This window comes from Oncorhynchus clarkii, chromosome 17 (genome assembly GCF_045791955.1).
Source record: "Oncorhynchus clarkii lewisi isolate Uvic-CL-2024 chromosome 17, UVic_Ocla_1.0, whole genome shotgun sequence".
Taxonomy (NCBI): domain Eukaryota; kingdom Metazoa; phylum Chordata; class Actinopteri; order Salmoniformes; family Salmonidae; genus Oncorhynchus; species Oncorhynchus clarkii.
This window is the reverse complement of record NC_092163.1, coordinates 74,624,218-74,638,696: the sequence shown is the minus strand read 5'-3', so window position 1 is coordinate 74,638,696 and position 14,479 is coordinate 74,624,218. Positions and strand designations below refer to the sequence as shown.

The following is a 14,479-nucleotide window of genomic DNA, read 5'->3' as shown; positions in this document are numbered from 1 at the left end:
CTCTCTTACCGTTTACTCATCAGACAAACTATAGTGTGTATGCAAGGTTAAATCAAAAGCTAGGATGTCCTCATGTAAAGGTTGACAACAAGAAGATCATTGTAATGACAAGTGGATGAATGAAATATCTTCCTCCATGGCAGATCCCTAACTTCCTGATGAGCCAGGTGCGTAAGCTGAATGAGAACAGTAACCGAAGGTACCAGTTCTACGATCGCCGCATCAAGAACCTGCTGAGGAAAATTCACCAGGACCGCAAGGATAAACCTGACAAGAACTCCTCCGAGGTAGCTGTTTTTCTAGAAACCACTAATACTGTTGTAACTTGCACTTACACTCGGACTTGTTTTCTGTCACTGGCTCTAATGTAGCATTTATTTTGATAGCATCTATTTCTCTCTCCTCTCCCCCGTTTCCCTCGTCTCCCCCCCACCAGCCATGTCGTACAGTAAAGATCCAGGTGGGAGAACTGATGAGCAGCACCATAGAGGTCAAGGTCAACATAAACTCCAGAGCATCAGACCTACTGGCTCAGTTCCACAGGCACCTCCACAGCTCTGACAACACCAAGGGCCTGCTCAAGAGGTACAGTACACTACAATCAATGAATCAATCCTTTTACCTAGCTGACCAGGGAAAACTCTGTCCTAGTGGTGATTTCTAAGCACACAGTAAAACCACTGAATCCCTGTCCTAGTGGTGATCTCTAAGCACACAGTAAAAACACTGATTCCCTGTCCTAGTGGTGACCTCTAAGCACACAGTAAAAGCACTGAATCCCTGTCCTAGTGGTGACCTCTAAGCACACAGTAAACCCACTGCATAGAAAACCTTGCTTCAGAAATGCTACGTTGGCATTTCACTGAGCAGAAATTGAGAATGCTGAAGTTGACCGAATCCATTGAATGAATAACAAGTCTGCCTGTTCTTTATCACAGGAACGGTTTGGTAAATGATTTGGGATCCTACCTGGACTGTGCCATGTATGAAGTGGGAGGAAATATTGGTAGGTACCACAACACAAGCCTCCACTCCATACCCAGTCTATCTACCAGCCTCCACCCTATACCCAGTCTATCTACCAGCCTCCACCCCATACCCAGTCTATCTACCAGCTTCCACCCCATACCCAGTCTATCTACCAGCCTCCACCCCATACCCAGTCTATCTACCAGCCTCCACCCCATACCCAGACTATCTACCAGACATGGGTTCAAATACTATTTGAAATCTTTCAAAAAACTTGGAGTGTTTGTTTTCTTTCCATTCTTTCTAATGCTATTTAATTGCATCAGGCAAGCTCAATCAAGCACAGCTCAAAATGATTTCAAATAGACTTTGAATCCCGGTTTGCTATCTAATCAGGCTGAGAGCCACATTAGAAGGTTACATGAGTGACTCTGACATGTGCATGTCTTTCTGCTGATTGAACTGATTACTCTAGCCAGGCCTTACGCAATGAACTGGAGAGTGAGGGGGGCTGAGAGAGGGTTAGGGGGAGTGGGTGAGGGGTAGAGGAGGGGAGAGAGAGAGGGGTAGAGGGGGGGGGGGGTGAGAGAGGGGTAGAGGGGGGGGGGCTGAGAGAGGGTTAGGGGGAGTGGGTGAGAGAGGGGTAGAGGAGGGGAGAGAGAGAGGGAAACAGGGGATAGAGAGAGGGAGAGAGAGGGAGAAAAGGAGGGAGGGGGAGAAGGAGAGAGAGGGGGGGAAGAGAGCGAGCGGGGGAGAAAGAGAGAGAGCGTGAGAGAGGGGGGATAGAGAGGTGGGAGAGAGAGGGGGAGCGAGAGGGAGAGAGGGGCATAGGGAGAGATGGGGATAGAGAAAGAAGGAGAGTGGGGGAGAGAAAGAGAGGGGAGAGGGAGAGAGGAAGAGAGGGGGGAGAGGAAGAGAGAGGGAGAGAGAGAGGAAGAGAAGGGGGAGGGGAGAGGGAGAGAAAGAGGGAGGGGGGAGAGCCATCTGAAGTTATCAGAGCAGACAAATGCTTCCACATGTAGCTACTGCACTGTTATGTACTGGACCCAATCATTCACACGCCACTCATAATGTATGTGCATTCACGGACCAAAAACAAGGCAGAGTTTAAGTTTTTAGTTTCAAACTGTTTTCAATATCTCTCTTGCAGAAGAGATTTTATCTGAATGAGAATAACCTGTATAAAAACAGGTTCAATTACAAAATCTGTCCGTCAGTATTGACTCTGCCTTGTGTTGTTCTGTCCTGTCCTGTAGGTGAGCACTGCTTGGACCCAGACACCCATCTCCTGGACCTGTACAACAACAACCCCAGTGGAGAGTGGGTCATCAAACACAAACCGCTGACCACCAGTAAGGGACTGCAGATATAAGACAGTCGCAGGAGGAGAGAGAGACCAGCAGGGGGCTCCAAGAGCCAGCCAGAGGAGGAGGGAGAGACCAGCAGGGGGCTCCAAGAGCCAGCCAGAGGAAGAGGGAGAGACCAGCAGGGGGCTCCAAGAGCCAGCCAGAGGAGGAGGGAGACCAGGTGGAGTGGAGGAGAAGAGGATGCTGCCACCACAAACCACCTCAAGGCTGAGCCCTCTCTGCCCATTGCGGAGGAGACCAGACTAGGAGAAGTAAAGCAGCTACTGCGGAAAAACACCCCACCTCCAGACTTCAGGTGGAGGAGTGGCTGAGCTTGTGTCTCAGTCTGCTTCCTGGCTTGTCAGCTAAGCTCTCAGGCTCTCAGCCAATCACTTCCCAGCATCCGCAGAAGCCCAGATGGGAATCTGATGCAGCTGCCTCCGAGTCTCTCTTTCTTTCTGTCCCACTCTCTCTCCATTCCTTCTACTCAAGCCCTTTGATCACAAAGTAATAAGAGAGGAACATGCACAGTATATCTCTTTTCCTTGTTTGTCTATTTCTTTAATGTCACACAGAGGGAAAGTCAGGTACTCTGATGAACTGATGTAAGGGACAGGGACTCTTAGGTCCCTGTCCCTGATGGCTCTTGGCCTCTGATGGCTCTATACGAGGCCCTAAACACAGGGGACAGAGGGCATAGTTCTCTCTAAGGGATCAAAGGTCAACCTCTAAGACATGATTATATTACCCCTAAAGGGAACTGTTGTTTAAGACAGTGAAGCTGGACTTCAACCTTTCTGTTTGTTTTTTGTTTTTGAAGGATTTTATGAAGTATTGAATATCACGATGGATTAACTATTTATAATTGATTGGATGTATCTGTATGTATATGTATGTAGTGATTAATGTTCTCCTTGGAAACGGTTCAATAGGTGTTTCTGATCGTAACATAACAGTCATGTAAGCTCATCCACTCTTTTCGGGGACTATTTTCAGACAGTCTTCTTATTCTTGTAAATGTTTTGATCAGTTGTACTTTGCTGCGGTTCTGCGTATTTATTCTCTCGTCCTATTACCCATGTGTCATCACTTCTTCAGAGTACACTTCTATATGAAATCTATGAATAGTGTTTACACGTTTTGAGGAAGCTTGGACATTGCACCATCACATCAATATAAAGTATACACATGTTCTACATGACAGCCTATCATGAATTTACACATCTACAACCTACCATGAATTTACACATCTACAACCTACCATGAATTTACACATCTACAAACTACCATGATGTAACACATCTACAACCTATCATGAATTTACACATCTACAACCTACCATGAATTTACACATCTACAACCTATCATGAATTTACACATCTACAACCTTCCATGAATTTACACATCTACAACCTATCATGAATTTACACATCTACAACCTACCATGAATTTACACATCTACAACGTACCATGTATGTTACTCTTCCGATGATACTCAGACATTACAGATGCAACCAACAACACATGTATTTACACATCTACAACCTACCATGAATTTACACATCTACAACCTCCCATGAATTTACACATCTACAACCTACCATGAATTTACACATCTACAACCTACTATGAATTTACACATCTACAACCTACCATGTATGTTACTCTTCCGATGATACTCAGACATTACAGATGCAACCAACAACACATGTATTTACACATCTACAACCTACCATGAATTTACACATCTACAACCTCCCATGAATTTACACATCTACAACCTACCATGAATTTACACATCTACAACCTCCCATGAATTTACACATCTACAACCTAACATGAATTTACACATCTACAACCTACCATGAATTTACACATCTACAACCTATCAGGAATTTACACATCTGCAAACTACCATACATTTACACATCTACAACCTACCATGAATGTACACATCTACAACCTACCATGAATTTACACATCTACAACCTACCATGAATTTACACATCTACAACCTATCATGAATTTACACATCTACAACCTACCATGAATTTACACATCTACAACCTACCATGAATTTACACATCTACAACCTACCATGAATTTACACATCTACAACCTATCAGGAATTTACACATCTGCAAACTACCATACATTTACACATCTACAACCTACCATGAATGTACACATCTACAACCTACCATGAATTTACACATCTACAACCTACCATGAATGTACACATCTACAACCTACCATGAATTTACACATCTTCAACCTACCATGAATTTACACATCTACAACCTATCATGAATTTACACATCTACAACCTACCATGAATTTACACATCTACAACCTACCATGTATGTTACTCTTCTGATGACACTCAGACATTACAGATGCAACCAACAACACATGTATTTACACATCTACATCCTACCATGAATTTACATATCTACAACCTACCATGAATGTATGTTTAGCTACCAGTCTCCTCAGAAGTGACAACAAGAATGTAACAAACTGCATAGATCTCATCTCAGTCACAGCAGTCATTGGTTCAGTCATTGGTTCAGTCATTGGTTCAGTCATTGATTCAGTCATTGGTTCAGTCATTGTTCAGACAGCCAGCATCCATCACACAGTGTAATTCCCTGTCTGTCACACGACCTACTGATGCATCGTCACAGTGTATTGGTTCATGTATTGGTTCATGCATTGGTTCATGCATTGGTTCATGCATTGGTTCATGTATTGTTTCATGTATTGGTTCATGTATTGGTTCATGCAGTGGTTCATGTATTGGTTCATGTATTGGTTCATGTATTGGTTCATGCAGTGGTTCATGTATTGGTTCATGTATTGGTTCATGTATTGGTTCATGCAGTGGTTCATGTATTGGTTCATGTATTGGTTCATGTATTCCATGAACATTACCACAGAGGAGTCAGTTCTTCTGGTTGATAGAGAGGGTAATACCTGGGTGTTATACGGATGTTATTATCTCTGTGTGTGTGTGTGTGTGTGTGTGTGTGTGTGTGTGTGTGTGTGTGTGCTTGCTTGCTTCATTACACAAGCCCAATTGGGTTGAGTCCTGAGTCCATGGCACAGTTCAGTACCCCGGTACAAAGCACTGATGGAACACACACACACACACACGGCCTTCTGCTGACGTTAATCAGTGGAACTAGGTCACCTCTAAAGCTCTGTTCTCCCTCAGGGGAAGTAGTGACACTATACACCCCAGTCCACAGTACATGAGGAGATATTGATGCAAACACACACGCAAACAGCTGACCAATAACATGGGCCACATGTACAGCATGTGGAGAACTGACGTGTTGGAATGTTCAATGTTCCGTGTCTTCTACACTAGAACGTGACGTCATAAACACATGTGTGTGTCAAGATCTGAGGACTCGACATGAGGAGTATCGGAAAATAGAGAAATGTATTTTACTGTAATAACCTGAGTAGACTGAATGTCTTCAATGAATGGACTTTGCTTTGTAATAATGTACTCACAGTCAAATGCTACCGTAGTGCTCTGAAAGACATTTACCCTACTGTAGGTTACAATGCTAGTTCTGTATATATGGTTTAGAACCAAAACCCTATATGGAATTACTGCACGCAGTAGGTGTATTTGTACTGTTTACAAAAGCAATTATTTTCTACTCTTGTCAAGTGAAAGTAATTTAGGTAGGCCTGGTGCAAATATCTTTTGTATAAAAAAAAAATTAAAAAAAGATTTGTCAATAAATGTGAAAACAATATTGTGAACTGTTTGTTATTTCACATATATTGAATTTACAGAAATACTATGGAAAGACTATGGAATTTCTATATCAAATCAAATGTTATTGGTCACATGCACATGGTTAGCAGATGTTAATGTGAGTGTATCGAAATGCTTGTGCTTCTAGTTCCGACAGTGCAGTAATATCTAACAAGTAATCTAATAATTCCCCAACAACTACCTGATACACACACATCTAACAAGTAATCTAATAATTTCACAACAAATACCCAATACACACAAATCTAAGTAAAGGAATGGAATAAGAATATATACATATAAATATATGGAGGAGCAATGACCGAGCGGCATAGGCAAGATGCAATAGATGGCATTAAACACAGTATATACATATGAGATTGTCAAGACTTCGGCCGAAGTCGGTCCCTCTCCTTCTTCGGGCGGCGTTCGGCGGTCGACGTCACCGACTTTCTAGCCACCACCGATCTATGTTTCATTTTCGTTTTGTTTTGTCTTGATCATACACACCTGGTTTCCATTCCATGAATTATGTTCCTTATTTAACCCTCTGATTTCCCTCTCTGTTTTGTGTGTTATTGTTTGTCATGTGGGTTCTCGTTGTTCGTGCTTGGGATTATTGTATTTGTACCTTGTTGGAATCTTATTTGATTGAATTAATTTGATTAAATTATGGATGATTACTCAGAACTGTGTCCTGCGCCTGACTCATTTTACCAACGTCTTCACAGAGATGAGTAATGTAAGATATGTAAACATTATTAACCTCTCTGGGATATTCGGGACCGTAGCGTCCCACCTCAACAGCAGCCAGTGAAAGTGCAGGGGGCCAAATTCAAAACAACAGAAATCGCATAATTAAAATTCCTCAAGCATACAAGTATTTTACACCATTTTAAGGATAAACTTCTCGTTAATCCAGCCACAGTGTCTGATTTCAAAAAGGCTTCACGGCGAAAGCACATCAAAAGATTATGTTAGGTAAGCACCTAGTCACAGAAAAACACAGCCATTTTTCCAGCCAAAGAGAGGAGTCACAAAAGGCAGAAATAGAGATAAAATTATTCACTAACCTTTGATGATCTTCATCAGATGACACTCATAGGACTTCATGTTACACAATATATGTATGTTTTGTTCGATAAAGTTCATATTTATATCCAAAAATCTGAGTTTACCTTGGCGTGTTATGTTCAGTAGTTCCAAAACATCCGGTGATTTTGCAGAGAGCCACATCAATTTACAGAAATACTCATCATAAATGTTGATGAAAATACAAGTGTTATACATGGAACTTTAGATAAACTTCTCCTTAATGCAACCGCAAACATGCAATAATCTGAGTACAGCGCTCAGACAACAAAACACCCAAACAGATATCCGCCATGTTGTGCAGTCAACAGAAGTCAGATATAGCATTATAAATATTCACTTACCTTTGGTGATCTTCATCAGAATGCACTCCCAGGAATCCCAGTTCCACAATAAATGTTTGATTTGTTCGATAAAGTCCCTCATTTATGTCCAAATACGTCCTTTTTGTTTGCGCGTTTAGTATACAATCCAAAATCACGACGCGCAGGCAAGTCCATGCGGAAGTTCAGACGAAAGTTATATTACAGTTCGTAGAAACATGTCAAACGAAGTATAGAATCAATCTGTAGGATGTTTTTATCATAAATCTTCAATAATGTTCCAACCGGAGAATTCCTTTCTCTGTAGAATTGCAATGGAACGCAAGCTAACTATCGTGGTCAGCGTGGTTAGCTAATGGCACTCTGCCAGACCTCTGACTCAATCCCCTCTCATTCACCCCCACTTCACAGTAGAAGCATCAAACAGGGTTCTAAAGACTGTTGACATCTAGTGGAAGCCTTAGGAAGTGCAATATGACCCCATAGACAGTGTTTTCGATAGGGAATGAGTTGAAAAACTACAAACCTCATATTTCCCACTTCCTGGTTGTTTTTTTTCTCAGGTTTTTGCCATATGAGTTCTGTTATACTCACAGACATTCAAACAGTTTTAGAAACTTCAGAGTGTTTTCTATCCAAATCTACTAATAATATGCATATATTAGTAACTGGGCCTGAGTAGCAGGCAGTTTACTCTGGGAACTTTATTCATCCAAGCTACTTAATACTGCCCCCCAGTCCCAAAGAAGTTAAAGTGGCATTATTAAAGTGACTAATGATCCATTTATTAAAGTGGCCAATGATTTCAAGTCTGTATGTAGGCAGCAGCCTCTCTGTGTTTAGTGAAGGCTGTTTAAGAGTCTGATGGCCTTGAGATAGAAGCTATTTTTCAGTCTCTCGGTCCCAGCTTTGATGCACCTGTACTGACCTCGCCTTCTGGATGGTAGCAGGGTGAACAGGCAGTGGCTCGGGTGGTTGTTGTCCTTGATGACCTTTTTGTCCTTCCTGTGACATCGGGTGCTGTAGGTGTCCTTGAGGGCAGGTAGTTTGCCCCTGGTGATGCGTTGTGCAGACCGCACCACCATCTGGAGAGCCTTGTGGTTGTGGGCAGTGCAGTTGCCGTAACTTGCAGTGATATAGCCTGACAGGAGGCTCTCAATTGTGCATCTGTAAAAGTTTGTGAGGGTTTTAGGTGACAAGCCAAATGTCTTCAGCCTCCGGAGGTTGAAGAGGCGCAGTTGCGCAGTCGCGCCTTCTTCACCACTCTGTCTGTGTGGTTGGACCATTTCAGTTTGTCCGTGATGTGTACTCCGAGAAACTTCTCCACTGCTGTCCCATCGATGTGGATAGGGGGGTACTCCCTCTGCTTTTTCCTGAAGTCCACGATCATCTCCTTTGTTTTATTGACATTGAATGAGAGGTTGTTTTCCTGACCACACTCTGAGTCCACTCACCTCCTCCCTGTTGTTGGTAATCAAGCCTACTACTGTAGTGTCGTCTGCAAACTTGATGATGGAGTTGGAGGCATGCATTGCCATGCAGCCATGGGTGAACAGGGAGTAGAGGAGAGGGCTGAGCATGCACCCTTGTGGAGCCCCAGTGTAGAGATGTTGTTTCCTACCTTCACCACCTGGGGGAGGCCCATCAGGAAGTCCAGGACCCAATTGCACAAGGTGAGCTCGAGACCCGGGGTCTCGAGCTTAATGAAGAGTTTAGAGGGTACTATGGTGTTAAATGCTGAGCTGTATGAAAAAATTAACAGCATCCTTACATAGGTATTCCTCTTATCCAGATGGGATAAGGCAGTGTGCAGTGTGATGGCGATTGCATCGTCAGTGGACCTATTGGGGCGGTAAGCAAATTGGAGTGGGTCTAGGGTATCAGGTAGGGTGGAGGTGATATGATCCTTGACTAGTCTCTCAAAGCACTTCATGATGACAGAAGTGAGTGCAACGGGGCATTAGTAATTTAGTTCAGTTACCTTAGCTTTCTTCGTAACTGGAACAATGATGGCCCTCTTGAAGCATGTGGGGACAACAGACTGGGAAAGGGATTGATTGAATATGTCCGTAAACACACCAGCCAGCTGGTCTGCGCAAGCTCTGAGGACGTGGCTAGGAATGCCATCTGGACCGGCAGCCTTGCGAGGGTTAACGCGTTTAAATGTTTTAGTCCCGTTGGCCATGGAGAAGGAGAGCCCACAGGCTTTGGTTGCGGGCTGTGTCAGTGGCACTGTATTGTCCTCAAAGCAAGCAAAGAAGTTGTTTAATTTGTCTGGGAGCAAGACATCAAATCAAATCATAAATCAAATCAAATCAAATTTTATTTGTCACATACACATGGTTAGCAGATGTTAATGCGAGTGTAGCGAAATGCTTGTGCTTCTAGTTCCGACAATGCAGTAATAACCAACAAGTAATCTAACTAACAATTCCAAAACTACTGTCTTATACACAGTGTAAGGGGATAAAGAATATGTACATAAAGATATATGGATGAGTGATGGTACAGAGCAGCATAGGCAAGATACAGTAGATGGTATCGAGTACAGTATATACATATGAGATGAGTATGCAAACAAAGTGGCACAGTTAAAGTGGCTAGTGATACATGTATCACACAAGGATGCGGTAGATGATACAGAGTACAGTATATACGTATACATATGAGATGAATAATGTAGGGTATGTAAACATTGTATTAGGTAGCATTGTTTAAAGTGGCTAGTGATATATTTTACATCATTTCCCATCAATTCCCATTATTAAAGTGGCTGGAGTTGAGTCAGTGTGTTGGCAGCAGCCACTCAATGATAGTGATGGCTGATTAACAGTCTGATGGCCTTGAGATAGAAGCTGTTTTTCAGTCTCTCGGTCCCAGCTTTGATGCACCTGTACTGACCTCGCCTTCTGGATGATAGCGGGGTGAACAGGCAGTGGCTCGGGTGGTTGTTGTCCTTGATGATCTTTATGGCCTTCCTGTAACATCAATGTCCCCTACGGGGCTGGTTTTATTTTTGTAATCCGTGATTGACTGTAGACCCTGCCACATACATCTCGTGTTTGAGCCGTTGAATTGCGAATCTACTTTGTCTCTATCCTGCCGCTTTGTTTGTTTGATTGCCTTGCGGAGGGAATAGCTGCAATGTTTGTATTCGGTCATGTTTCCAGTCGCCTTGCCATGACTAAAAGCGGTGGTTCGTGCTTTCAGTTTTGCGCGAATGCTGCCATCAATCCACGGTTTCTGGTTAGGAAAGGTTTTAATAGTCACAGTGGGACATCTTCAATGCACTTGCTAATAAACTCGCTCACCGAGTCAGCGTATACATCAATGTTATTGTCTGAGGCTACCCGGAACATATCCCAGTCCACATGATCTAAGAAATCTTGAAGCTTGGATTCTGATTGGTCAGACCAGCATTGTATAGACCTGAGCATGGGCGTTTCCTGTTTTAGCTTCTGTCTATAGACTGGGAGCTATAGGGCGGGGGAGGGCTTTGTAGGCATCGCAGAATTTAGAGTAGCAATGATCCAGAATGCTACCAGCTGGTGTTGCGCATTCGATATGCTGATAGAATCTAGGAAGTCTCAGGTTAGCTGTGCTAAAATCCCCAGCTACAATAAATGCAGCCTCAGGATGTATGGTTTCCAGTTTACAAAGAGTCCAGTGAAGTTATTTCAGGGCCGACGAGGTATCTGCTTGCGGGAGATATACACGGCTGTGACTATAATCTAAGAGAATTCTCTTGGAAGATAATGCGGTCTGCATTTGATTGTAAGGAATTCTAGGTCAGGTGAACAAAAGGACTTGAGTTCCTGTATGTTGTTGTGATTACACCATGAGTCGTTAATCATAAGGCATACACCCCCGCCCGCCTTCTTACCAGAGAGATGTTTGTTTCTGTCGGCACGATGCATGAAGAAACCGGGTGTCTCTACCGACTCTGACAAGATGTTTGAGTGAGCCATGTTTCTGTGAAACAGAGAATATTACAATCTCTGATATCTCTCTGGAAGGCAACTTGTGCCCTAATTTCGTCCACCTTGGACATTGGCGAGTAATATGCTCGGAAGTGGTGGATGGTGTGCACGCCTTCTGAGTCTGACCAGTAGGCCGCTCCGTCTGACTCTCCTGCGGCGACCGTGTTGTTTTGGGTCGGCCTCTGAGATAAGGTCCCATGTCCAGGGTGGAGGTCCGCACAAAGGATCTGCTTCGGGAAAGACATGTTCCTGGTCGTAATGTTGGTAAGTTGACATTGCTTTTATATCTAATAGTTCTTCCCGGCTGTATGTAATAACACTTGAGATTTTCTGGGTTAACAATGTAAGAAATTATACATAAAAAACTAATAACTGCATAGTTTTCTTAGGACCTGAAGAGAGGCGACCATTTCTGTCGGCGCCATCTTGCAATTGACCAGATTTGGCCAGAATGATATGTCCGTAAACACACCAGCCAGCTGGTCTGCGCATGCTCTGAGGATGCCGCTAGGGATGCCGGGTTAACGCGTCGGTTGCACTATATTATCCTCAAAGCGGGCAAAGATGGTGTTAAGTTTGTCTGGAAGCAAGACGTCGGTGTCCGTGACGTGGCTGTTTTTCCTTTTGTAGTCCGTGATTGTCTGTAGACCCTGCCACATACAGCACGTCTCGTGTCTGAGCCGTTGAATTGCGACTCCACTTTGTCTCTATACTGACATTTTGCTTGTTTGATTGCCTTGCGGAGGGAATAACTATACTGTTTGTATTCTGCCATATTCCCAGTCACATTTCCATGGTTAAATACAGTTTTGAGCAAATGCCGCCATCTATCCACGGTTTCTGGTTAAGGTAGGTTTTAATAGTCACAGTAGGTAAAACATCTCCTATGCACTTCCTTATAAACTCACTCCCCGAATCAACGTTTAAGATATTATTCTCTCTACATGTCCCAGTCTGCGTGATCAAAACAATCTTTAAATGTGGATTCCGATTTGTCAGACCAGCGTTGAATAGTCTATGAAAGACTATGGAAAACTATGAGACTATGGAAGACTATGGGAGACTATGAAACTATGGAAGACTATGGAAGACTATGGAAGACTATGAGATTATGAGATTATGAGACTATGAGACTATGGAAGACTATGGGAGACTATGAGACTATGGAAGACTATGAGACTATGGAAGACTATGAGATTATGAGATTATGGAAAACTATGAGACTATGAGATTATGGAAGACTATGAGACTATGGAAGACTATGAAAAGACTATGAGACTATGGAAGACTTTGAAAAGACTATGAGACAATGAGATTATGGAAGATAATGGGACGATGAAAGACTATGAAAGACTATGGAGGACTATGGAAGACTATGAGACTATGGAAGACTATGGAGGAAGACTATGAGACTATGGAATACTATGAAAAGACTATGAGACTATGGAAGACTTTGAAAAGACTATGAGACAATGAGATTATGGAAGATAATGGGACGATGAAAGACTATGAAAGACTATGGAGGACTATGGAAGACTATGAGACTATGGAAGACTATGGAGGAAGACTATGAGACTATGGAATACTATGAAAAGACTATGAGACTATGGAAGACTTTGAAAATACTATGGAAAGACTATGAAAAGACTATGAGACTATGAAAAGACTATGGAAGACTATAAAAACTATGGAAAGACTATGGAAGACTATAAAAACTATGGAAAGACTATGGAAGACTATGAGACTATGTGACTATTGAAGACTGTGGAAGACTATGGAAGACTACGGAAGACTATGGAAGACTATGAGACTATGTGACTATTGAAGACTGTGGAAGACTATGAAAATACTATGAGACTATGGAAGACTATGGAAGACTATGAGACTATGTGACTATTGAAGACTGTGGAAGACTATGAGACTATGAGACTATGAAAGACTATGAGATTATGGAAGACTATGAGACTATGGAAGACTATGAGACTATGAGACTATGGAAGACTATGAGACGATGATATTATGGAAGACTATGGAAGACTATGAGACTATGGGAAACGATGAGACTATGAGACTATGGAAGACTATGAGACGATGAGATTATGGAAGACTATGGAAGACTATGAGACTATGGGAAACGATGAGACTATGAGACTATGGTAGACTATGAGACTATGGTAGACTATGAGACTATGGAAGACTATGGAAAGACTATAAAAACTATGGAAAGACTATGGAAGACTACGGAAGACTATGAAAAGATTATGAGACTATGGAAGACTATGGAAGACTATGAGACTATGGCAGACTATGGAAGACTATGAGACTATGGAAGACTATGAGACTATGGAAGACTATGAGACTATGGAAGACTATGGAAGACTATGAGACTATGGAAGACTATGAGACTATAGAAGACTATAGAAGACTATGATACTATGAGACTATGGAAGACTATGGAAGACTATGGAAGACTATGGAAGACTATGAGACTATGAGACTATGTGACTATTGAAGACTGTGGAAGACTATGAGACTATGAGACTATGGAAGACTATGAGATTATGGAAGACTATGAGACTATGGAAGACTATGGAAGACTATGGAAGACTATGAGACTATGGAAGACTATGGAAGACTATGGAAGACTATGAGACTATGAGACTATGAGACTATGAGACTATAGAAGACTATGAGACTATGAGACTATGAGACTATGGAAGACTATGAGACTATAGAAGACTGTAGAAGACTATGAGACTATGAGACTATGGAAGACTATGGAAGACTATGGAAGACTATGGAAGACTATGAGACTATGATATTATGGAAGACTATGGAAGACTATGCGACTATGGAAGACTAGAGAAGACTATGAGACTATGGAAGACTATGAGATTATGAGACTATGGAAGACTATGAGACTATGAGATTATGAGACTATGGAAGACTAGAGAAGACTATGAGACTATGAGACAATGAGATTATGGAAGACTA

At 42.4% G+C, this 14,479-nt stretch overlaps 1 protein-coding gene across 1 annotated transcript in view; it reads left to right on the top strand.

Moving 5' to 3' along the window:
• Nucleotides 1–2,473, top strand: part of LOC139369503 (rho GTPase-activating protein 40-like) — a 31,362-nt gene extending 28,889 nt beyond the window's left edge. Inside the window, exons 12-15 of the mRNA XM_071108747.1 lie at nt 144–287; nt 437–585; nt 939–1,006; nt 2,226–2,473. Of these exons, the coding sequence (XP_070964848.1) occupies nt 144–287; nt 437–585; nt 939–1,006; nt 2,226–2,341 (477 nt within the window). The 3' untranslated portion in view covers nt 2,342–2,473. The remainder of the gene's footprint in view (nt 1–143; nt 288–436; nt 586–938; nt 1,007–2,225) is intronic.
• Nucleotides 2,474–14,479: the final 12,006 nt, after the last annotated feature.